Below are 24,544 nucleotides of genomic sequence, written 5' to 3'. Positions count from 1 at the left end.
CATAATGATAAGTTCTAGTCAATTAGACTGAGAACTGAAGAATAACATAAAGTGAAAGGACTAAAGGAGGAAAGGACAAGGAATCTTCTCTTACCCTTCTTTTTAACTAAAAGTAGCCTTGTGAAGCTATGAGTTGAAGAGGAAGAATGGCTGTGTAGGAGGAGTGCTTAGCTTTTTCACTTTCAGCCATGTTGTTGCTCAAAACCCACCCTACAACCTGCTTTTCTAGCTATGGGTGGTATGAGGATCCCTGCCTGGTGCAACAACCTGGGCTCTGATGAGGAGGGGCCAGCCACATTCAGCAGCACACAGATGCAAAGACAATTGTCCCGGCAGCTTCAGAAGCACTTCAGAAGCAGCCAAGGTTTTGGTTTGGAGGGGCTGGCCCAGACCTTCATCATAGCAGCACCAGAGGACAACCCAGGCGACATCATGGCTAGGCCTGAGCCACAGCCCAAGCCCAAGTGGACCATGGGCTCTTCATCCAAATTGGGACTTTCTAAGTTTTTACTCATGGAGCATGCAATCCTCACAGAACTGGATTCATCCACTGTAGGGACTCATGTCTCCATCTCAACCTGGCAACATGCTCAAATGAATTTCTCAGACTGGAGGAATGCTAGGCTCCAAGCCAGAGATTTGTTTCCAGAAGCATAAAAGTGGCTTGTTTTGCCCAACCCTGCACTGTACATATAACACATTCATATTATTCCTAAACAAAAAAAAAGAGAGAGCTTTTAGCAGGTGCCAGAAACAGTACAGTGAAAGCAGTAAGTTTCAAAGTGTAGATGCAGCCACGCTGAAGGATTGATCCATTACAAGTGTGGAATGGATGTTGTATGGCACTTGTGCTAGTTCTGCAGACGAAACTGGTCAAGCAGCCATGTATGGGGTAATGTGGTTAGACCACACCTGGTATACTGTGTCCAGTTCTGGGCACCACAATTTAAGAAGGACATTGACAAGCTGGAACATGTGCAGAGGTGGGAGACGAAGGTGATAAAGGGTCTGGAAACCAAGCCTTATGAAGAACAGTTGAAGGAATTGGGCTTAGTTTTCTCCTGCTCTGGAGGTTGGGACCCAAACCAATGGCTTCAAGTTACAAGAAAGGAGATTCCGACTAAACATCAGGAAAAACTTTATGGCACTAATAGCTGATTGACAGTGGAACAGACTCCCGTGAGAGGTGGTAGACCTATAAGCAGAGGCTGGATGTCCCTCTGTCGTGTATCATCTTGCAGTTGAGATTCCTGCATTCCAAGGGGTTCAACTATATGTCCCTTGGGATCCCTTCCAACTCTATCATTCTACGATTCTATGAGACTGAATTGTGTTTTGAGAGGTTGTTTATAAGTCAGATTGGCAGGTAAAGAAGCACTGTCTTTGCAGTTTGTGTTTCCCCCTTTTCCTAATTAGCACACAATGTAAATGTACATTGCATTATTCCAGTTACCAAGAAATCTGTGTACAGCATATGCTTTGGGTGCGTAAGGTCCCAGGTTCAGTCCCCAGCATCTCAAGGAAGGGTAGGGAAAGAGTCTTGCCTGGCACTCTGGAGAACTGCTGCCAGTCAGTATAGAACAATAGTGAGCTTGATAACAATAGTGTATAGAACAATAGTGAGCTTGATGGACCAATGGTCTGACTCACTGTAAGGCAGCTTCTTATGTTCATATTACAGTCCACATATTCATGAAAGGTGATCAATATTAGTATTCAATAATAAATATGTTTAGAGTGCGGGTTTCTTAACTTTTAACTAAAACACTGAAGGTTATGATATTTCATTTTATTTTTCTTCTGTGCAGAGAGAAACAGCCAGATGTTCTAAAAGGTATAAAAGCTATGGGGACTGCAATCAGGTGGTTAAAGAGGAGAGATATATGCAGAAGTGTTTCTAATTAATTGCATCCAGAACAAAAGCAGTTATATCTCAGTATCTGAAACTGCTTTGGAAAATGGTTTCAAAATGTTTTTGTGGTTACCCTTCCCCCTGGTAAGGGCCGTTCAGTTCCATGTCAAACAAGCAACCCCTTCTTAACCCTAAATTATTTGAAATAAAAAAATTCCTTCCAATAGCACCTTAAAGACCAACTAAGTTAGTTCTTGGTATGAGCTTTCGTGTGCATGCACACGAAAGCTCATACCAAGAACTAACTTAGTTGGTCTTTAAGGTGCTATTGGAAGGAATTTTTTTATTTTGACTATGGCAGACCAACACGGCTACCTATCTACTACTAAATTATTTGGGCAGGGTTAGGTAAAGTGTTGGTCCGCGTCATGTTTCCATTTCTAGAAGGAAACAACAGCAATGTTGATCGAAGGCTGCCATCCCTCGAGTGACTTCAAGGCAGCAGTCCCGAGTGAGGGAAGGCCAATTTATTTTGTGATGACTCACATAAATGTGGTCATGCATGAGTGGAATGCATGTAAAGGTGTCTGTACATCTTATGGTTAAAATCTATTCAGGGGATAGTAGTGTTGCTTGTCTAGACAGGAAATTGCTGCTTCCAAACATTTTACACCTTGCCCTTCAATGTCCTCCATCAAGAACTTGTGTACAAGCTTTCTCATCAGTTTGTGCGACTGGTTTGTGCATGTGTGTTTTGAAATCCAAACAGCCAACACTAGTTAGGAATACCAAACGTTGTTTCAGTATCATGCTGAAGCCAATGGAGTGGGAGATGATGGCTGTTGTTATGAATGGACTTTGGACATATTTTCATCAAATCGCCATTCAGAAGTTTAGTTAGTTCGACAGTGCACATAAGTATTAGTTAGCAATGTACATTTGTAGTCCTAACTAAGGCTCTTGGAGGATATATGTAACTGGAAATATGCTCCAGTATGGCTTCCTCACTTTAGCTGTCACGTACTGCATGGCCTATAGCATGAAAGGGTGGAGCATTTCTGCAGATCTGTGATAAGATATATATTTTCCCCTCTCTATTTAGAAATGCAGCTAAATTTCACATTCTGAATCTGTTCCTGCCAGGCCTAGGTCACATTAGTATTCTACTGGCAGCTGCCTATAGGTAGTAATATTGTTTTGTCCATAACCAGAGGGAACAATCAGACTCAGCCATTCTCCGGCTATAAACCAGCCAAAGTAATTGGGTTTAATTTTAATTTTTGTAATAGCTTTAAATTAATAGAAGCAGCTGCTGCTACAGTGTGTGGGTGTCCTTTTCCAGCAGGCGTAGAACAAAAAGAGGGAAAGACTAAACAATGGTATGTCTAGGACACAGAGGTTAATGCAAGAACTGAGCAATGTCTTTTTCTTATCAAAACCCCCGATTGGCCATATCTAGCACCTTGTCTCTTGTGCTCCTCTGTCTCTCTCCCTTCCTCCCTTTTTAATTCCCAGATAAAATCTAATCTGATTAGGCTCCTGTATGTAAAGATGTTTTGTTGGTATTGAAACACTCAGTCTCCTTTTCCCTTTGACTTGGGAACAGATTAGCACTGACGAAGTGTTAAAAGTGATAAGAATAGATTAACAGCCCCATGAGTCCCATTACAATTATATTTAGGGGGGACATGCTTTGTATTAAGAGTTTGAACCTTTTCTGAGACTTTGGGTTTTTATCGCTCAAGTAAGGGTAGGTTTTCCTCCAGTGAAAGGCACTGGGTTGTGAAACTGGCTTATGACTTGTCCTAAATTATAAGTTTCACTATAATATCCAAGCATATAGATAAATAATTTTTCGTTAAAACTGTTGACACCCAGATGTTTGACTTCTTCGGACCAGAATGGAAGACAGCAATAACACCAAAGCATGATTGCAGAAACACACAAGCATGTTAGATTAAGAGATTAAAAATAAAATAAAATAGAAGCAACCTGTGATGTGTGCCATCTGAACTAGTAGCAAACTAGTATCAAACAAATCTCAAGTAGCTTTTCCTAGCATTATGAATTGTTTCATTATAATGAATGCAGCTTCTCCTGTTGCCAACGTAGAAACAAAGGTTCTGCACTTGCCAATGCACTGTTTGAATTTGCATTGCATTTTGAGGTCTGGGGGCTTCAGTTTATTTACTCACAACCATATAATCTGTTTGATCTTATATACAGTGGGAGATACCTGATAGCATACCAGAGTAATGTTGGATGATAGAAATATGTTAAGATATTTCAGGAAGCTATTTGCTTAGCTGGTTGTATTCTAAACCACTGAGCCTCTTGGGCTTGTTGATTGGAAGGTCAGCAGTTTGAATTTGTGCAACTCCTGTTGCTCTGTCCCAGCTTCTGCCAACCTAGCAATTCGAAAGCACACCAGTGCAAGTAGATAAATAGGTACTGCTGTGGCAGGAAGGTAAACGGTGTTACCGTGCACTCTGGCACTCGTCACAGTGTCCTGTTGCACCAGAAGTGGTTTAGTCACACGACCTAGAAAGCTGTCTGTAGACAAACGCTGGCTCCCTCGGCTGAAGCGAGATGAGCGCCACAACCCCATAGTTGCCTTTGACTGGACTTAACCGTCCAGGGGTCATTTACCTTAACCTATTCCCCCACCTTCACTGCTATTTATATCAGATTGAAAACTATAACCCTCTGCCCTTTTGTCTTTGCGGTCTGCAAGAAATAATAGTAGTAGTAGTTTGTGGCTGGTTAACATCAGGATCTTTAGTCAGCACAATGTAAATAAAACAAAGAACAACAATCAAGAGTGGTCCCCTTTATTCACTGGAGTTTAAGAGCCAAAGCAATACAAAGAACAAATAATTTTTATGTCATCTCTAATTAACTGCATCACTGAGTCTTCATTGTATTTTGCCAGGAAGATGTCCATTTTCTTTGCATACTCCTTAACAGCCGCTAATTGGAAAGACTCTTCTATCATGAGAACTTTCTGTCCTCCATTTCATATTAGCAATGAAAGGCCAAAACTGATCCTCTCCAGTTGTCTCATTTCTCAGAACTATTACCGTAGGACACATTACTACTGCTATGTCTGTAAATCATATTACGTTTTCTTCGCCATCATTGCCTAACGGTAGCTGACTTCTGCTACAAGCATTAGATGGGACCTGTTTATGATATTCCTTAATTGAATAAGCTACTGTCTGTGGGATGATAGTATGCTTTTGCCAAATAGGATTGGAAAATTTGTTGTATTTAATTGCAAGACCCTTGTGGAGTCTGTCCAGGCAGATAAAGGTGTACAGCCAGTACCCACAGCCTGCCTGCCTAGGGAATGGTCTTTTACTCACCCTTCCAAGATTGCTACATAATCATATTGAATTATTGTGCTAGTGCATAGATGCTGCACAGAACAAGGTTCTCTCGTTCAAATTAAATAAGAAATCTACTGTGTTTCCCCCCTCTTACTTCCAGAGCCGACACCTGCATTGCCTTATGATGTGGTTTTATTTTATTTATTCTAACTATTAAGATTTTTCATATAATATTGACAATAAATGCAAAAAAAACCAAGAAGGAACAGCAACAATATAGAAGGAAAGGCTTCAGCCCTATAGCCACTTGACTTAATACCCCACTGAACTTAATAGGTCTGTTTTCTGAGTAGACATACCTAGGATTGTGATGTATGGTAAAGCAGAGGTGAAGTTTTTCAAAGAACTAGAGTGATCCAGATCTCAGTTGTCAGAGTTTTAACTTCCTTCTACATTAAGCTTGGAAGGTGGTGGATGATTACGTGGAAAATGGAAGTGGATTATCTACATACAAAACCTGATTCAGATTTATTCCTCTGCAGTCAGAGCCATAGAGCCATTATGTCAGAGAAGAGAGACTCCCCATTCTCCATATATGTACAACTTCACTGTTGCATTTAATTTAGCCAATGGGATTTTGATTATGGCATTTGTCTTTATCTTTTAGGCAAAGGCTGCCACCCAAAAATGTGTATTATTATCGCTGCCCTGATCACAGGAAGAACTACGTTATGTCATTTGCTTTCTGCTTTGATCGAGAGGATGACATATACCAGTTTGCTTACTGCTACCCGTACACTTACACGCGGCTTCAGCATTATCTTGATAATTTACAGAAGAGAAGCATGGACTACTACTGCAGAGAACTTCTGGGACTTAGTGTGGTGAGTAATAAATGCATTTGCTGCTCATAATATTTCCTTGTCGATCCCTGGACCATAATGGCAATACAGTAGCATTCATCATCTAAGGTGATGTACCCACACATGTATTTGCTTTGTTGCTATCAAGGACACAACAGAGCTTAGCCAAACATTGAAATATAGGCAAATGCAGGTTCACAAAAGCATTATGATTGTGACATGGAGAAATTGCCACATAGTTTGAATTTCCCTCCAAAGATATTAAAAGAAAAATGTAAACAAGAAGAAAAACATTCTGGCATGGATTTTATTGCTAACACCTTTACTCTCCCATCCTCTCCCTCCACATTCACCATGATTCTGTTCCCAAAGTAATGTGTTTCTCCAAAATGGGATGTTACTTTGTGTGGGCATATGTAAAACATGCCCATGTTGTGTCCAGCATTTATACTTCCTGTTGCAACTACCACTGTTGTTAACAACAAAACTATTTAGGCTTGCCTCTGCTTAGTTTTGCCAGAGCTAGCTACATAAATCTAGTATCAAAAAGTATGGCCTGCATTACTACTGGTGGCCACCAGGAACTGATCTGTACCAAGACTGGTTAGGGCAAACCAATGAGGTGCAGAGGACTCTGGAAGTATGGTATTACAAGTGAATCGTCAAGTCAAAGGGAGGGAGCCCATTGATGATATTTCACTCAGGTTCCCATGAAACCTGAAGTTGGGTCTGAATAAGGAAAATCCCAGGCATACATATGGATGTGTACATTACCCCTCATGAATCCTGTCCAGTCTGTTCCTTTTCCATGTCAAAATGGTACTTCTCTTACTATAAAGTAATGCAGGACTTGTATTAGGTAGGATTGGTCGAGTTGAAGATCATCATTGTCCAAAAGGTGTAAATGCTATAAAGGGTCCTTTTATAAATTCTAGAGTTTATACTACAAGTTTATCAGCTGCTTCCTTGATTAATAAAAAAGTGCAAAAAGTAGAATATAGTTTCAAGTTTATCAGAGTGGAAACTTAAACAAAGATATATTCAGAAAGAATAAAACTGTTGGAGCATTCTATTCTATGCTTCCCTACATGAGAATCAAAAATTAAAAGGGGGAGGGAAGGAGAGGGCAAATTACATAAAAGGAAAATGAAGTTGTTATTGTGATACTGACAATGTTTAAATGCCCATCTTGGAGGATGCAGATATCTGTAGTCTTGTCTTGTCTTTTCTTTTCTTTTCTTTTCTTTTCTTTCTTGATTGAGCACAAACATTGGCATAATGTTCAAAACAATCATGAAACTCCTTATAATGGAGGCACAAAGATTTTATTTTTTCTCTTTCTACATAGCTACATATGTTGAAATAATGGCTTTAGAGTACATTGGGTTCTACCCAATTACTTGTGATATAGCTGCAATGCAAAAATAGCTTGTGTTCAAAATATGGTATAAGAATTTACTAAGTTATCATTCTAAATATTGACTTTGAGTCAGATATGTTTAAGCTGATGCAATGGGCTTCTGCTAGGCTAGTGGATTTTTTTAAAAAAACTTTTTTTCTTCAAGAAGGTTTTCCCCCCTCCCCTCCACCATCATATCGCTAACATCTTTTTAAGCTTGCTTTTCCTTAGCAGTTGGCCATATGGCATTGTGGAGTGGGGAGTTATATGGTAGATTTTTAATTGTGGACTTATAGAGCTAATTTCACGGTTCTTTGGGTTATGGTCATTATAGCTTGGTTTTTCTGTAACAGGCATATTGAGTGATGGAGGATTAGCAACAGAGCTACTCCATTTTTTATCACAAAAAACCAACATCTACTACTGCACAACTGTTGAACCTTGCTCTCTGTCAAAGCTTGGCAAATAATGTAGTACTTTTTAAATAATCCTAGCTTTTCTTCATGTGACATTTTCCTAGAAAGCTTGAAAATGTGAGTTAAAGATTTTACAGTGTTTGTTGCTCATGCTCAGTTTTAAGAGGCTGAGAAAAGGTGAGCTCCCCACCCACTCACTTAGTTATCTTGAACAACTTAAATTATCAGTGTTTGAGAGAGTTCATTGAAAGCAGATGCTTTCTGTTGGGTAATAGATTAAAGTTGCAGCATATAAAGGAGACAGAATAAGGTTATTATACCCAGAGATTGGTGAGTCACTCATCATGCTGCATTAATATTTTGACACTAATCACATTTATACTTTTTCTCCTCTGAAAACTTCCACAATTAAATCCATAAATGCTTCCTGAAATTCTTTGAAAATTAAAACTGGAACAGCAGTACAGGACATGCAATTTCCATTAGATTACCAAAGTTCACAGTGGTTGTAGAGGCAAATGGCAAATGGCACATGTTCTTTTTGCTAGCATGAAGATAAGCAGATCTGATTCTACTTTTTATATCTGAGAGCATTAAAATTCTGTGAAATGATCTCAAGAATATGCAATCCTACAAGCTTGGTACCATGGCAGATACCCATTTGGTACCATTTCTACTGACATGATTGTTCTGCCTTAGAGTGGTTGGTTTTTTAAAAAGAAAAAAATCAGCCAGGTAATTAGTGGCAAATCAGTTATTATAGCTTTGGCATAGTATTATAACTATGCCAAATGATTTATTTTTTTTAAACAATATTTATATAGAGCTTGGTTGTAAAAACAAACAAATCTCCAAGGGGTTTACAAAAATATAAAATAAAACTTTTCAAAATTATCGATAAAACAGTTAAAAACAGGTGTTTAAAAACATTCGAAATACTATTAAAATCAACAGTAGCTTAAAAAGAGATAAAATACACATAACTTCTACATTTCTGAATAGGCTTGCCTTAAAAAACAACAATGTATTAAGCAGGCTCTGAAAAGAATACGGAGTATAGCAAATCATAATCTTACAGCAATCAAAATACTGTGCTCTCCTATGCAGTGATTGCACTGAAATTTTATCCTCAGTCATTTGGGGGCTACTTAATTTCAGATAGATGCAACATTAAGGTTGCTTCAGAAACAGCAATATGTGAATAGCTAAGCAAAATAGAAGCAACATGTCATTCTTTATGTTGCAATCTACTGTATAGTCATGAAAACATGATGCATTTATAAATTCTTCTGTTGGGTCCTTTCCGGGAGTTTCCAGGTGTTCAGATGACGTTTTCAAATACAGTAATGGGCAATAATAGTTTTCAAGGGTATTAATGGTGAGAAGGAAGCCAACTACAAGTTATTGACAGATCCATTTCAGTTTTTTGATTCAGAGATTATCTACCTGTTGCTTAATTCTGCTGTAAGACTAGATGGCCTTTTAAATTTAAATGAAAGGTGAGGAACCTTTGGACTTCCAGATATTGTTGGGTAACAACTCCCATCATCCCTGAGCACTGGTTTTGCTGGCGGTGACTAAAGGGAGTTGTAGTCCAATATCTGGATGGTCACATTTTCCCCATCCTTCTTTTAAATCCTTCCACCATACGGTTTTGTGACTGCTAAATACATAAGTGATTACTGTTAATTGATTCTTGTACTGTGCATAGAGACATGGACATAAGATTGCTCTGTCCATTGAAACACCTCAGTCAGTAGAGCGTGAGACTCTTAATGTCAGGGTCATGGTTCAAACCCCATGTTGGGCAAAAGATTCCTGCATTGCAGGGGGTTGGACTAGATGACCCTTGTGGTCCCTTCCAACTTTATAGTTCTATGAAACAGCTATGAAATATAGAAACACATACATCTGTATGCACTACAACATCATTGGAGCTCTGGCTTTGGGCAGATCTTCTTCTTCTTCTTCTTCTTCTTCTTCTTCTTCTTCTTCTTCACAAACTCTTCACCATAAGGTTCCAGGGCAACTTACAACATTAAAGCACAATATTAAAAACAGGTCAAAACAGCTTAAAATAATAAAAAATAAATATCCCCTTATCCTAATTTTTTTTAAAAAATGAAAATATGTTTTATAAGAATTAGGGGAATGGAAGGTTGTTTGAATTTTATTTGATTTTACCCTATGCAGGGTAAAGAACTATCAAAGCATATATTGGGAATGTTGACCTATCTGGTGATCTCTACCTATGTTTTTCTTTAGTCATAAAAATGGGAGAGTTACTAAATGTTCAAGTAGAGTCTAGCATGCTTTCATTATCCCAATAAATAAAAAAAATTTGGGTGATCAAAGGTGTAACAAAATTACAAGAATTGTGTCATGTTTCTTCAAGTGATTGTCTTATGCCAAATGATCACAGAATGAAGTCTGTTTAGTGACTTCTCCTTTCCCCCCAGAAGGCTTTATTGTACAGAGATCAGAGTGAAGAAATTGTATACAGTGGAACCTCGTGTTATGTACCCCTTGCAAACGCTGCAGGTTACGAGCTCCGCTAACCCGGAAGTAGATGCCCCTGGTTGCGAACTTTGCCCGGGATGCGAGCGGAAGTTGAGCGCTGGCAGCGCAGCAGCAGCGGGAGGCGCCATTAGCGAAAGCGCACCTCATGTTACAAGCAGTTTCGGCTTAAGAATTAAGTTCGTAACCGGAGGTACCACTGTATTGCTAATGCCCCCAAAGCACTTCCAGGTTCGTCACCACTAACTCCTGGTGCTCTGCAAACATCATCAAAGTGGCTATAAAGAAATAATATGGCCACAGTCTGTCATTCACAAAACCTTGGGTTATTTTATATATGAAAATCACTCCTCTAGGGATTTTTCTGTGTTTGATTGGCTATAGTATATATAAAAAAAGTCCTTCAGTCACAATTTATGGTTCGTTTAGAAACACAGGTTGGTTGGTTTGTTTTAAAAAAAATAAAATTATCAGTAAAGTTTGCAGGTCATCCCTGCCCCCTCCCTCAAATTCACACTTTCCCTGTTCTGAACTCATTGAAAAAAGCATAGAACTGGGTGAAGTTTCAGGGAAGTTTGAACTTAATGGCTCTGCTGGGATGAGAAAGCAGAATCAACTGCAGATTGTTATAACCCATTTTATGGCAGGAAAACCTGCTGGAGGGAATAATGATCAATGGACTGTGTGTTATGCTGTTTACTGTCAATCTATACAAGCCTATTTTGTATAAGCCTATTAAAAGAACCGGCTGTGGTGCTGTTTCTAAATTAGTATAAGATAGTTAACTACATCTTTCTTTCGCTTACTATTTGCTTGACTGTACTCAAGGACAGACAAATGATGCACGGTTGGTAAAGAAAAGAATGAGCAACAGATGCAGTGTCCTAGAATGCCATGAAACCATCTAAACTGCACCTTTCAGGAATTTGATATCCATGTTTTTCTCTTGAATATTGAGCAATAATTTGTTGACTATCAGATTGGAAAGAAAGGTTAAATCAAAATTTCAGAAGTAATGGGCATTGCAAAATGTTGCTAATTCAGATTATTTTGATCTATTTTTCCTCCTCGGAAATATTGAACTGTTATAGTCTGTGGGATTGTGATATTCTGGAACTAGGAACCATTATATAAACTATCACTACAGGACTCCTGACACGCTAGGACTGTAGCAAACAAGTTCACCTTTGATTTGCCAGATGTCCTCTATTTGTGAGGTGCATTTGGGAATGGATTATAGAATTTGGACTAATGATGCTGGTGGAGAAGGTTTGACGTGGGAACTTGAAGTATGAAAAGTCTTACTCCACTATGAGTGAGTTTAGGCCCTCCAGAATTTTGGTTTGGGCTTGATTCTTTTCATGGTTCACATTCCCCAGCCATCACTGCCTGCAAGTCAGCTATCCCTCTCTGGTTTCCTTTCCCCAAACTTACTTGGAAAACAGTGTGGTGTAGTGGTTAAGAGCGGTAGTCTTGTAATCTGGGGAACCGGGTTCGCGTCTCCGCTCCTCCATATTCAGCTGCTGGGTGACCTTGGGCTAGTCACACTTCTCTGAAGTCTCTCAGCCCCACTCACCTCACAGAGTGTTTGTTGTGGGGGAGGAAGGGAAAGGAGAATGTTAGCCGCTTTGAGACTCCTTCGGGTAGTGATAAAGTGGGATATCAAATCCAAACTCTTCTTCTTCTTTGTGTGGGGTTTCAGTTCTTCAGAAAAAGCTAATCCACTGAAGTGAGTCCAGGAAAAGTTTGCCCATCAGCAAGCAGTAATCCATGTCCCAGTGCATATACTTGTATGCCAGTTGTGTTTTCTTCTAAAGGATTGCAGGGTAGATTTACCAAAAACCTGAAGGAGATGCTTGTTTGTTCAGCTTGGTACTAATTTTATTAGTAAAGAAGGCCACCTCCAGTGAAATCTGTGATCTTAACTCTATCTTTCACTCTTCAAAATATTAGGGAGATGATTCTTTTCGGTAGTGACTGACAGACTGAAAGACTACCTGGTTACATTTGGTGTTAAAAGTTCTATGTGACCTGAATAATTTCTGTGTAGAACGCAAGTTAATAAGAGCTAAAGACCTGGTGGTTTAGAAGTGAGAGGAGTATCTCTGAATGTAGCACAGTCTGGTTTCAGGTTAGGTGCAGCCTTGAAATATCAGAACAGCATATGATCTGTTAAATTGAATGGAACTCCACTGCCTTCCACATGTCCTTTAATGATTATGCTTCCATTTTAAGAAGCAGTCTTGCCAACCCTAAATATTTAAAACAAATCACTGACTCCATGTTTCCATTATACCAATGTTACCCTTGCAGCAGTCACTCTCATCCTGAAAACTAGAAATCTTTTTTATTTGTAAGAAAAATATGATTCTCAGGCTTTTGTTAGCTGATGATTGAGATAAAATAGCCCCCCAAAGCAAGGCGCGAGTTACATTTTACAAGAGAAAGATAGTACAAATGGAATTTTATTAGAGCATTTTTTCTTACTTTAAGAAAGTATGTTTTTTATTTCTTATACATTTCTCAGGTTCACATTTTACAAAGTGCTTAATAAAATGTTATTTGCTTTATAATATTCTAAAGGTTGTTTTATAGCTTATAAATTTCTACTTGACCTCAATTTCCTGTATGTAAGTAGATTATACTACTGCCTTAATATACATCATGCAGTTTTAAAAGGAAATCTGTTTCAGCTACAGTTCCACATAGCTGAGGATGACATTTAAATATTAATCAGCTTTGTTTATAACAGTACAAGCTGTATAGCTTTACAGTATACAAACTATTATTTTTTATAATTTTTAAAATGATAGAATCTTCTATTTGGTGCCCAGAAAGTATCTGATAAACATTCATAACCTCAGAGCTAAACAAGTTTCAGGTTTGTGTTGAATGTAAATAGCAACTGTGGGGGATTGGGGCTAGCAGTATTGGAACCAATGAAAATCAGGCCCATTAGCACTAATGGGGGTATCACTCTTAATGCAAATAGTAGCTCTGCTAGAGGATTTTATCAGAACCACAGCTGGGGATAAGAGTTAAATTCTTCTACCCCCTTGCATGGTGTGATATTGTGTGATAGTCCTTTAAGAAACACACAGCTCCTGAGTTAATAGCAGGTCTAGCTGTCCTTGGGTGAGTTCCAGCAATCGTCTGCCACACTGACCTGTCCAGGGTCCTGTGCCTTGTCTTGCTTTCCGTGATCTGTTATAGCCTACCTATGTCTGCTCATCCAGTAAGGGTGACTGCTTCAACCTGACCACCAGGACATGGTTGGCGCTGTGGTCTAAACCATAGAGCCTAGGGCTTGCCACTTAGAAGGTCGACGGTTCGAATCCCCGCGACAGGGTGAGCTCCCGTTGTTCAGTCCCAGCTCCTGCCCACCTAGCAGTTCAAAAGCACATCAAAGTGCAAATAGATAAATAGGTACCGCTCCGGCAGGAAGGTAAACGACGTTTCCATGCGCTGCTCTGGTTCGCCAGAAGCAGCTTAGTCATGCTGGTCACATGACCCAGAAGCTGTCTGTGGACAAACGCCGGCTCCCTCGGCCTATAGAGTGAGATGAGTGCCTCAACCCCAAAGTCATCTGCGACTGGACCTAACAGTCAGGGGTACCTTTACCTTTATGTCTGCTCATCCAATAAGGGTGACTGCTTCAACCTGATCACCAGGAGCTTAGTTGAGACAGAACACCTGAGCAGTAGTGGGAGAAGAGTAGCTACAAATCTTTCAGTGTGCTGATTGTTTATAAGTTATGTAGGAAGATCGACACTATAGAAAATTGTTGATTCTACTAGCTTTTTAAAAAATTCAATGCCAGAAAAGTAGAGAAGTTGAAAGTTTATTTTAAATTAATATGTATAGTAGATAATGATATGTAGGTGAACTCAAAAAGTCCATTGTGGGCAGAGAGAAACAGACAGTGATGCAATTAGGTCACACAGAAACAGGCCAGATTTCAAAGGTTGCTGCCAGACGAAGGACACAAACCTTTCGGTCTGATTCAAGAACAATATTTCTCACTGTGCAATCAGCGTGGATTTGAGTTTTGGCATGTCTGACCAGTGCTTCAACATGTGTCTGATCATGACTTATAGCACTTCTATGCATGTTTAGTCAGAAGTAAGCCTCACCAAGTCCCATAGGACTTACTAAATAGTGCGTTTAGGATTATAGCCATAGGGTTGGATCCAGAGGTACCCTTCTGTTTACTGCTGAGGCTCTCACTAATGGAAAGGGGGAGGCATCTCCCCCCCCCCCAAATTCTCAATTTCAGACCAGCCCCCGACTTGAATGGGTCCATGTTAATCTCAACTAGGTAGGCAAATTACTACATTTTTGCCTTGCCCCTGCCCAGTTAGGCTGCAAATTCATAACTTGTCCAAGGATTAAGCACACTACACCACACTTGACTCATTCCCATTGAACTGACACTTAAAGGAATTTATTCTCACATTCATGAAAGTGCAGAAAGAATTCCCTCAATATGAGTTACACAAATGCAGCAATTAGAAGACATCCATTTGTATCAACAGACTTGTGTAGGTCTTCATTCAATATAATATCCCACAGTGAAACGCATTCAATGTCCTCTTTTTCCCCTTTTGCAATTTCAAGATCCTGGAATGATTGACTGGATAAGGACTAAATATTTAATGTGTCGAGTTACGTTAACTGGGTCTTTGATCTGAACCTTCTCAAAAGCATCTTAAAAGCTCTTCAAAAACTAGTTTGTATTTCATTATAGTCACCTAAAATGGATCTGCTTTATGAAAGCATCCTGTCAGAAAGCAAAGATCTATGATTAAAACCTATAGCCTTTTGACCAGAGTGTCTCAATTGGTCAACCACCGTGGGTGGGCAGTGGGAAATTCCTCTGCATTGCTTCTGATATCCTCTCCAACGTATTCTGGTCCCACATCCTTTTCCCTACAAAGAAGCCCACAAACAGGAAATGAGAGCAAGTAGCCTTCTGCCACTGTTGATCCTCATTGACTGGTATTCAGATGCAGGCTGCCTTGAGGTAGGGTGTATGCACCACAACTAGTGCCTACTAACAGTTTTATCCACTATGATTTAGTCTAATATCCTTTTAAAGCCATCTAAGTTGGTGGCCATTGCTACATATTGTGGTGGTAAGTTTCATAGTTTTAACCATGTACTTCTATTTCTTTGTCCTGAAACCCCCACCATTCAGCTTCTCTTGTTATGAAAGGGGGCAAAAATGTTGCTCTTTCCCGTTTTTCCACACTGTGTAATTTTATACACCTCTGCAATGCATGCATTTTCTTTTCATAAAACAAATAATGTTTCTAGCCAGGTCTTTGTCTGATTAAATAATCTGTACGATCTTTTATGGGGTGGCAGCGGCTTGTTTGTTTGGTTATGTATTTTGTGGTCTCATTTTGTATTTTTATGTTGTGAACTGCCCTGTGATCTTTGGATGAAGGGTGGTATAAAAGTAAAATAAAATCTGTAGCTAAGCATTATAATATCAGTAGGGTGTAGAAAACAAAACAAAACTTTCCTAGCTTAAAATTCCTACCATGAAATTCACCTTTTTCACAGCTGCCACACATGAGTTCATGGATCATAAAATCGGTCAATTTGTACCAGAATTTACAAAAATTAACCCCCTCAATTTCCTTATCACATGTCTACATATAGACAAAGCATCTCCTCTCAATTTGCAGGAAATGGGTTGGGAAGGGTGGAATCTGACTTGAGTTAAAAATACAGACTAATCACTCTAAAGGGGGGGGGGGAGAGAGAAAAGCATTATAGTGGCTACTAAGAAATTGTTCCTTCGGCTCCAAGGTTGTCCTCAGGCTCTCAGACTCTGCTGGCCATATATATACCACAGGAGAAAAATGGAACTCATCCCTCAAATGTGACTTCCTGTGCAGTAGCGTTGGTCTCTGTTAAATTAGGAGCCCACTGGAATCTGCCTATTACCATCATATAATAATAGCTCAGTCTGATGGCATTTAGAAATCAACAATCACCACTCTGGAACGAAAAAGAAAATGACTTAGTTTGAATGTGTACATATAAGAGTGGTGTGTGTGTGTGTGTGAGAGAGAGAGAGAGAGAGAGATCTTCCATGGTATTAGTGAGAGAAATATGACTAAACTCTCATGCGCTACTTTGGAAATGTGTCTCCCAGTTCTGAAAGGGAATTCTCTTCTTTCAGTGCTTAGCTTGTGTCAAGAGCCGTTTGCATATAAAAGGGCTCAGGGATGGAATCTAGTTATATAAAGCAAGACTTCTTTGTGTGGAGTCCTTTTGTAGTACCAACATTAAAAGGCTTTTTATAAATAAAAGTGGAATATAATTATAAATGCCCTTCTAGGGGAAAATCCTTGATTACCTTTGAATTTTTCTGCCCTTTGAAAAGGTTATACTTAACGGGTTCAGTTTCTTACTTGATGTTGCTGTTCCCAAGGGAAATCAGCCTCCCATACAAACTGTTTCAATTGGGTTACATGGCTTTACTTTGTGTCATGCATTTGTTAACTGACAGGTTATATAACACTGCAGGCTAAATATATTTTGCTCTGTATTCAGGTACTGTTGCTGTCCTGTATTTGAGGATTAACCTGAATTGGTGATAAGGTGGGTGTAGAGGCAGGAAGACTAACTCTCAGAAGGAGATTTTTTGTGTGAAAATCACGTTGCAAGATTATGCCTCCTGAAAAATTACTTATATCTTCTACTGAGGAGCTGAAGTAAATCCAAAACTAATGTGGAAAGATCCGTCTAACATGTATGCGACATCAGCTCAGCATCATACATGCTGCACTGGTTTCAATTTGAAGAAATTTGGAAGTTAGATTCCCAGCACTTTAACATTCACAGAAAGCAAGAATCTCAGTGGAATTTCAGGGATTGAATTTCTAAGTAATTTTCTATCTTGTTAGTTTAAAATGCCTTTAGGATTATTTAGCTAGTTAAATCACCTGCCCTCCCGATGAGGGAAAAAGGTGAGAAACATCTCCCTCAAGTTAAAAATGAAACTTTCAGCCCAGAACTGTGTCCTTGGAGAGAACAAGCTAGAAAGATTCTTATCTAATTAGTAAGGGGGGGGGGAAACACTGCACCAGTGTTTTGTGATATCACAGGGAAACATTTATATGGACTAATATTATACACAAGAAGACACTTTAACCCCTTGTCTTTTTTGCTCCATCAATTTTCCTGCTGAATACAGGTTTCAAAGACAAGTTCAGCTTGATTTACGGATTGTGTAATAGAAATTGGATGCAGACCAGATAAAAATATCAATGAAAAATGCTATGTGAATCCTGGCCACAATCCTGTGCATGCTTTCTTAGGTATAAACTTGATTACACACAGTGAAACTGACTATCAGCGGGAACTTACTTGGAAGTGATGTATATGCCTCTTCCACTTTAAGCAACACATACAAAGAATCCACAGTAGTTCTTATATTACAAGGCACTCAGTTTGAGAGCACCTTGGGCAAGGTGCCCTCCAGGCCCCTCTGTACCATCTTGGTGGCCCACCTAGAAAATCAAGTGCTTTTCTGGTTGTTGCCAGGCTGACTGCCACCACCCATCCCTGCCTGCAGCTTGTCCTCCCTTAATAGTTTTTTTTACTTGTGTCCAGACTTCTGCAGTGAAGTGGGTGGGTGCATTTTTTGAAATATACAACAGGAGGCACATAGGCAATGACCAATTTAGGCATGGCCGAATTCATGCATGGTGCCGAACCTAGTAGTAGCCCTAAAAAGTCATTAGTATGTCATGAAAAGGGGTGGAACGGGCTTACAAATGCTCCACTGGCATGCAAAGGGATCTGGAACTGAACCCCTGTGCAAAACAAGGATTGACTATGCTTCAGATAGCCTGGGTATGCTGAGAAGCTTGAAACAAATATATTAGCTATTCTCCCCAAAAGCAACTTTTAAGGCATAGATGGTATTATGATCGTTGTAGTTCTTTTGATTTTTTTTATTAAAAAAATAACAGGGTGTTTTTTTTGGTAAAATCATTTCACCTCATGCGAAAGGCTGGGCTGGATGAATCCCAAACCAGAATTAAGATTGCCAGAAGAAATATCAACAACCTCAGATATGCAGATGACACAACCTTGATGGCAGAAAGTGAGGAGGAATTAAAGAACCTTTTAATGAGGGCATAGGCGCCGACTCCATGGGGCTTGAGGGGGCCTGAGCCCCCTCAAAAATTCGTTTGGGGGGCTCCGCCCCCCCAATAATCTCCGGCGCCCCTCCAGCAGAGCGCCATCGCCGCCCCTCCCCCAGCCCAAAATGCACAGGGTCGGGCTGCATGCCTCCTGCCCTCCCTCCCGAGCAAAAGCTCCACCCAATTTCCTTCGGAGCTGATTAATAGGCGCAGCACGCTCTCCCCTATTCGCTCACGAGGAGGCGGCGCCACTTTATCTGCATATTCATGAGCTTATTTATTATTCATGAGCTTTCCCGGGCCCCCCCAATATTTTTTATAAGTCCGCGTCCCTGAATGAGGGTAAAACAGGAGAGCGCAAAATATGGTCTGAAGCTCAACATCAAAAAAATGAAGTTCATGGCTACTGGGCCCATCACCTCCTGGCAAATAGAAGGCGAGGAAATGGAGGCAGTGAGAGATTTTACTTTCTTGGGCTTCATGATGGTGACAGCAGCCACAAAATTAAAAGACGTCTGCTTCTTGGGAGAAAAGCGATGACAAACTTAGACAGCATCTTAAAAAGCAGAGATATCACCTTGCCAACAAAGGTCCATATAGTTAAAGCCATGGTTTTCCCATTAGTGATGCATGGAAGTGAGAGCTGGACCATAAAGAAGGCTGATCGCCGAAGAATTGATGCTTTTGAATTATGGTGCTGGAGGAGACTCTTGAGAGTCCCATGGACTGCAAGAAGATCAAACCTATCCATTCTGAAGGAAATCAGCTATGAGTGCTCACTGGAAGGACAGATCGTGAAACTGAGGCTCCAATACTTTGGCCACCTCATGAGAAGAGAAGACTCCCTGGAAAAGACCCTGATGTTGGGAAAGATGGAGGGCACAAGGAGAAGGGGACGGCAGAGGATGAGATGGTTGGATAGTGTTCTCAAAACTACCAGCATGAGTTTGACCAAACTGCGGGAGGCAGTGGAGGACAGGAGTGCCTGGCGTGCTCTGGTCCATGGGGTCATGAAGAGTCAGAGACAACTAAACGACTGAACAAGAACAAAACAGACTTGGTGAATGGGCAACAAAATAACAAATGAGATTGAACGTAAGGAAGTGCAAGTAAGGGATGTTACAATGTTAGGCACAGAATCCTAACTTCACATGTGTGCCTGGCATGCTCTGGTCCATGGGGTCACGAAGAGTCGGACACGACTAAACGACTAAACAACAACAACAACATAATGTGTGTGACATCTTAAGGGTCAGGGGATTTTGCTCCCTGTAATCACTTGGTCAGCTGGCAGACAGAGGGAACTGCTGGTCTCCATTCTCTGCAGTGTCACTTCTTCAGATGGCCAGAGAGCAGAAGATACTTTTCTCTTCTGATCAGGCAGCTGTTTGAGGAGCTAATAGGCTCCGATTTGGCTCTATAAAACACTGTTTCTGGCATGTGCTCCTCAATCTAAGCATGCGACTTCTTGGTGAAGTTTGAGGTACCACAGATTGCTCGGACCACCATTAGTCTCGACATTATGAAAGCTCTTGAATGCAGTGTCTGCATCTTACAGTCCCTTAAATTCTGTCATGAAATCTCTGGTGCGTCTTTCCTCCAGTCTTTTAAAATGCGTGTATACAATAAATTTGCGTAGATTACCGTATGTCTTAAATAGTCATTATTCACTGGTCAACAACAAATTTGTTGTCTGCATTTTTTTCAGTTGATTTAGGATGAATCTGATGCGCTGAATCCAAAAATCACATTGGTTTTGCTCAATCAGATCAAGTTTTTGAGCTATGGCCACATGTCTTTTTTACGTTTTTGTTCACATGTACGCTTGTGTGGAGCATTTTAGAAGAAGTTGGTGGGGGTAAAATGCCATGTCGAATAATTGTTTTGATTGGAAATGATTATTTTAATGACAAGAAGTATTCAGGTCCGATAGTTCTGGGTGATTATGTCGAAAAGGGATCAGTTTGAAGTCATAAAACCTCGAAATCTTCCATAAATTGGTGCGGCAAAGCATAAAGTTATTTTGGTATTAAACTTGATGACCAAGATAAAGCTTGGGCGCCACACATGGTGTGCAAGGCATGCACCGAGACTCTACGTGGGTGGACCATTGGCAAGAGGAGTCTGAACTTTGGAATTCCCATGGTTTGGAGGGAGCCGACAAACCATGTCACTGACTGCTACTTCTGCGCTGTTGATGTGACTGGGACCAACAGAAAGAACCGGAGCAGCCTCAAGTATCCTGATCTTCAATCAGCACGTCGTCCTGTAGCTCATTGTGATGAAATTCCAGTGCCTATCTTCGGAGAACTTCCTGACATTAGTGACGAAGATGCCTCCAGTGTTGAAGGACATGAAGAAGAAGAAGTGGTTCTTGAAGATGATGCTCCACATCCATTTTCCCAAAAGGAGTTGAATGATCTAGTTCATGACCTCAGCTTGTCAAAGGACTCTGCCAAACTGTTGGCATCCAGATTGAAGGGAAAAAACCTCCTCTCTGACAGTGCTCACATCAGCTTCTTCCGCAACAGGCATCAAGAGTACCTCCGTTTTTTCTTGGAAGAGAAGGACTTGGTGTACTGTGCAGATATTGCACAGCTTCTGCTCAAGCTTGGAGTGCCACAGTATGAACCCAAAGATTGGAGACTGTTCATTGACAGCAGCAAGCAATCACTGAAATGTGTTCTGCTACACAATGGCAACCAGTTTGCCTCTATACCCCTGGCTCACTCGACTACACTGAAGGAGAACTATGAAGCGGTGAAGTATGTGCTGGAGAAAATTGGTTATGATCAGCATAAGTGGTTTATTTGTGTTGACCTGAAGATGGTAAACTTTTTGTTGGGACAACAGTCTGGCTTCACCAAGTACCCATGTTTTCTGTGCATGTGGGATAGTAGGGACCGTGCTTAGCATTACACGAAGAAGGACTGGCCTGTGCAGGAGGAACTGGTGCCTTGCAAAGAAAGGAACGTCATCAACGACCCTCTGGTGGACAGAGACAGAATACTCTTCCCACCGCTGCACATCAAGCTCGGCTTAATCAAGCAGTTCACCAAGGCTCTGGACAAGGATGGTGACTGCTTCACTTACTTGTGCCAGGCTTTTCCAGGATTGACCATGGAGAAGTTGAAAGCTGGCATCTTTGACGGTCCTCAGATCCGTCAGCTCATCAGAGATCCAGAGTTCGGAAACTCAGTGAACGTGGTGGAACTGGAAGCGTGGAAGGCATTTGTTCTGGTAGTGAAGAACTTTCTTGGCAACAATAAGGCCAGAAACTACACAGAACTTGTCAACAACATGCTGACTGCTTTAAGAAACCTGGGCTGCAACATGAGCGTCAAGATGCATTACCTATTTTCACATATGGACCGGTTTCCTGAGAACCTGGGTTCAATGAGTGACGAGCAAGGGGAGAGATTCCATCAGGACATGAAAGAGATGGAGACTAGGTATCAGGGTCGCTGGGATGCAGTCATGATGGCTGACTACTGTTGGACTCTGAAGAGAGACCTCCCTGCTGCTGAGCATTCCTGGAGTTCCAAGAAACAGAAGTTCAAGCCCTGAAGTTTGAAAAATGGTGAAGCAATATGCAATTTACGTGTACTTACCTTTATCAATGCCCACCATTCAGTTTACAGTAAACCTGACCTGATGGAGAGAAACGGATGCCATTTCCTGATTCAGCAGTGCAAAAATATCCTAAATCAGTTGTAGTAATCTAGACAACATTCAAAAAGTAAAAAATTGTTGCCCAGTGTTATGGAATCCATTCAACTGTATAAGTACTAAACTCTACCTCTAGAAAATGTTCCCTATCTTAGCCTATTTTTTGCATAGATATTTTAATCAATAGCTGAATAATGGCAATTCCCAAAGCTTCACATTTCTGGCACGGATCCTTTATTTATAGAAACACTTTGTGATCTACTTGCAAGGGCCCTGAAGTTCATCAGCAGCATCCAGAATCCATCCAGCTAAATCATTGCCATGAACACCCAGTCAGACCACCTGCCCAAAATATTTATTGTACAGTTGCTGAAGCCAGCATCCTCCCAACTAATTTTAAGCCCTTCTCTTGCTGTTTTAATTCTGCATTAAGATGTGAAGAAACTGTTGATCTGACTAGGCAAAATATTTCATTTTTACCTTCCATTTTTCTCTTGAAACCTTCTCTTTATTTTTAGATCATTATAGTTATCCTTGGAAACAGGTAATATGTATTCAGTAGTTCTGTAATGGAAGTTGTAAAATGTTACTGTCACTTTTCATTACTCCATGCTGTCATAGCCAAAACAGCTATTAAAATGAGGTCCTGTTTCTCGTACAAGATCCAGTTTCTCACAACCTTCATTAATTCTTCAGCTGCTATTAGACACAATTGACAAATGTACAGTTGGCACTGTAAAGTCAATGTCTTCATGAGAAGTTCTGCCACTTTTTTATTGAGGTAAACAGATGCTAAATGTTTGCTGTACATTGAACTCACACAGTTTGTGCTTCTTGGAAGAAAACGTACAACTATTAGAGAGCATGCTAGTGATGACTGAGTATGCTGCTTACACTCAGGTCTGGCTGGATTCTGCACCAAATTAGTCTGCATTCTGTGCTTAGAATAAATGATAGAATCACAGAATTGTAAAGTTGGGAGGGACACTGAGGGTCATCTCGTCCAACCCCCTGCAATGCAGGAATCTCAGCTAGAGCATACAGGACAAATGGCCTCTGATTATAAATGAACTTGATGTGCTTAAGTTTGCATGTTGGATAAGATCACCAAATTTAAGTTGGGAGTGCAATGAAGAAAAAACAGACAAAGGACAGGTACAAATGTCTGTGAGAAGAAATGGGGTAGTTGACCTCCAGACCCCTGAAGCATTGGCCAATGTTCCCCTATGATTCCAAGCCCTTATCCCTACTCCATGAATGGCTTACATCAGAGGGCTAGTAGGATCATCTCCCCGCCCCCAGGGTCTTGCATTACCTTTCTTCTGGTCTTCTAAAATAAAAGGTTTTAGGTAAAGGTGAATGGACCCCTGACCATTAGGTCCAGTCGTGACCGACTCTGGGGTTGCAGCGCTCATCTCGCTTTATTGGCTGAGGGAGCTGGCGTTTGTCTGCAGACAGCTTCCGGGTCATGTGGCCAGCATGACTAAGCCGCTTCTGGCGAACCAGAGCAGCGCACAGAAACGCCGTTTACCTTCCCGCCAGGGCGGTACCTATTTATCTACTTGCACTTTGACGTGCTTTTGAACTGCTAGGTTTTCTACAACCATTAATTAAAGCATTGAAATGTAGAGTTATTCAATGCTCCTAGGTGAATGCTGATTAATTTGAATTTTGTGATTCCTTTTGTGGAATTTTGGGGGAATTTGACTGAAATGCCTAACAAATCTTTTGACATCTCAAAGGTCTTTAAAAGAAGCATGAAATATTAGTCAGTGACATTGATGGGAGTTTGCAATGGTATTTCCATGATCTCTAATGAAACCAGTATTGTTTGCCAGATTTTATTAAAATCTGGCAAATAAAAATGTTCCACATACTAGGAAGGAGAGCTAAGGGGGTACACACAAAGAAAACACAGATGATAATTAAAAATCTGATATTATTTGTCGTTTGCATAATGCCATGATATTTTTTCTATGTTTTGAATTTGTAATAACTTAGTGCTGGATTCTAGGTCTGGTTTTCATTCCAGCAGAAAGACAGGAATGCAAGAATCAAGGAATTATGGTCACTGTATCTGCTTGGGACCATTGCCGTGATGCCTCAGTCAATTAGGTGTTATATGTTTTATTACCTTTGTTATGGATCAAAAAGTAGTATGACATGAAAATGCTGTGGACTCCTTTAGGAGGAAAGATAAAATTGAACAAAATAAACAAAAAACCTAGTACACCAAATAAATGTTGGTGCAGTTATTATTTTAAAAGTATTCAGTTATTGTTTTCCTTGACATTTTCACTTTTATTATAGGTGTTTCTTTCCCCTTCACCAAAG

The 24,544-nt window shown here is 40.4% G+C and overlaps 1 protein-coding gene across 2 annotated transcripts in view; it reads left to right on the top strand.

Moving 5' to 3' along the window:
- The window catches only part of LOC310709664 (BEN domain-containing protein 5-like), a 706,149-nt gene that overhangs the window by 237,971 nt on the left and 443,634 nt on the right, over nucleotides 1-24,544 (top strand). For both annotated transcript variants that reach the window (XM_083509645.1, XM_083509649.1), the window contains exon 5: nucleotides 5,849-6,065. In XM_083509645.1, coding sequence (XP_083365771.1) covers nucleotides 5,849-6,065 — 217 coding nt within the window. The remainder of the gene's footprint in view (nucleotides 1-5,848; nucleotides 6,066-24,544) is intronic.

This window comes from Podarcis liolepis, assembly GCF_965112155.1.
Source record: "Podarcis liolepis genome assembly, chromosome: 6".
Classification (NCBI taxonomy): domain Eukaryota; kingdom Metazoa; phylum Chordata; class Lepidosauria; order Squamata; family Lacertidae; genus Podarcis; species Podarcis liolepis.
The sequence above is the reverse complement of the archived record's forward strand: the minus strand, read 5'-3'. Positions and strand labels throughout refer to the sequence as shown.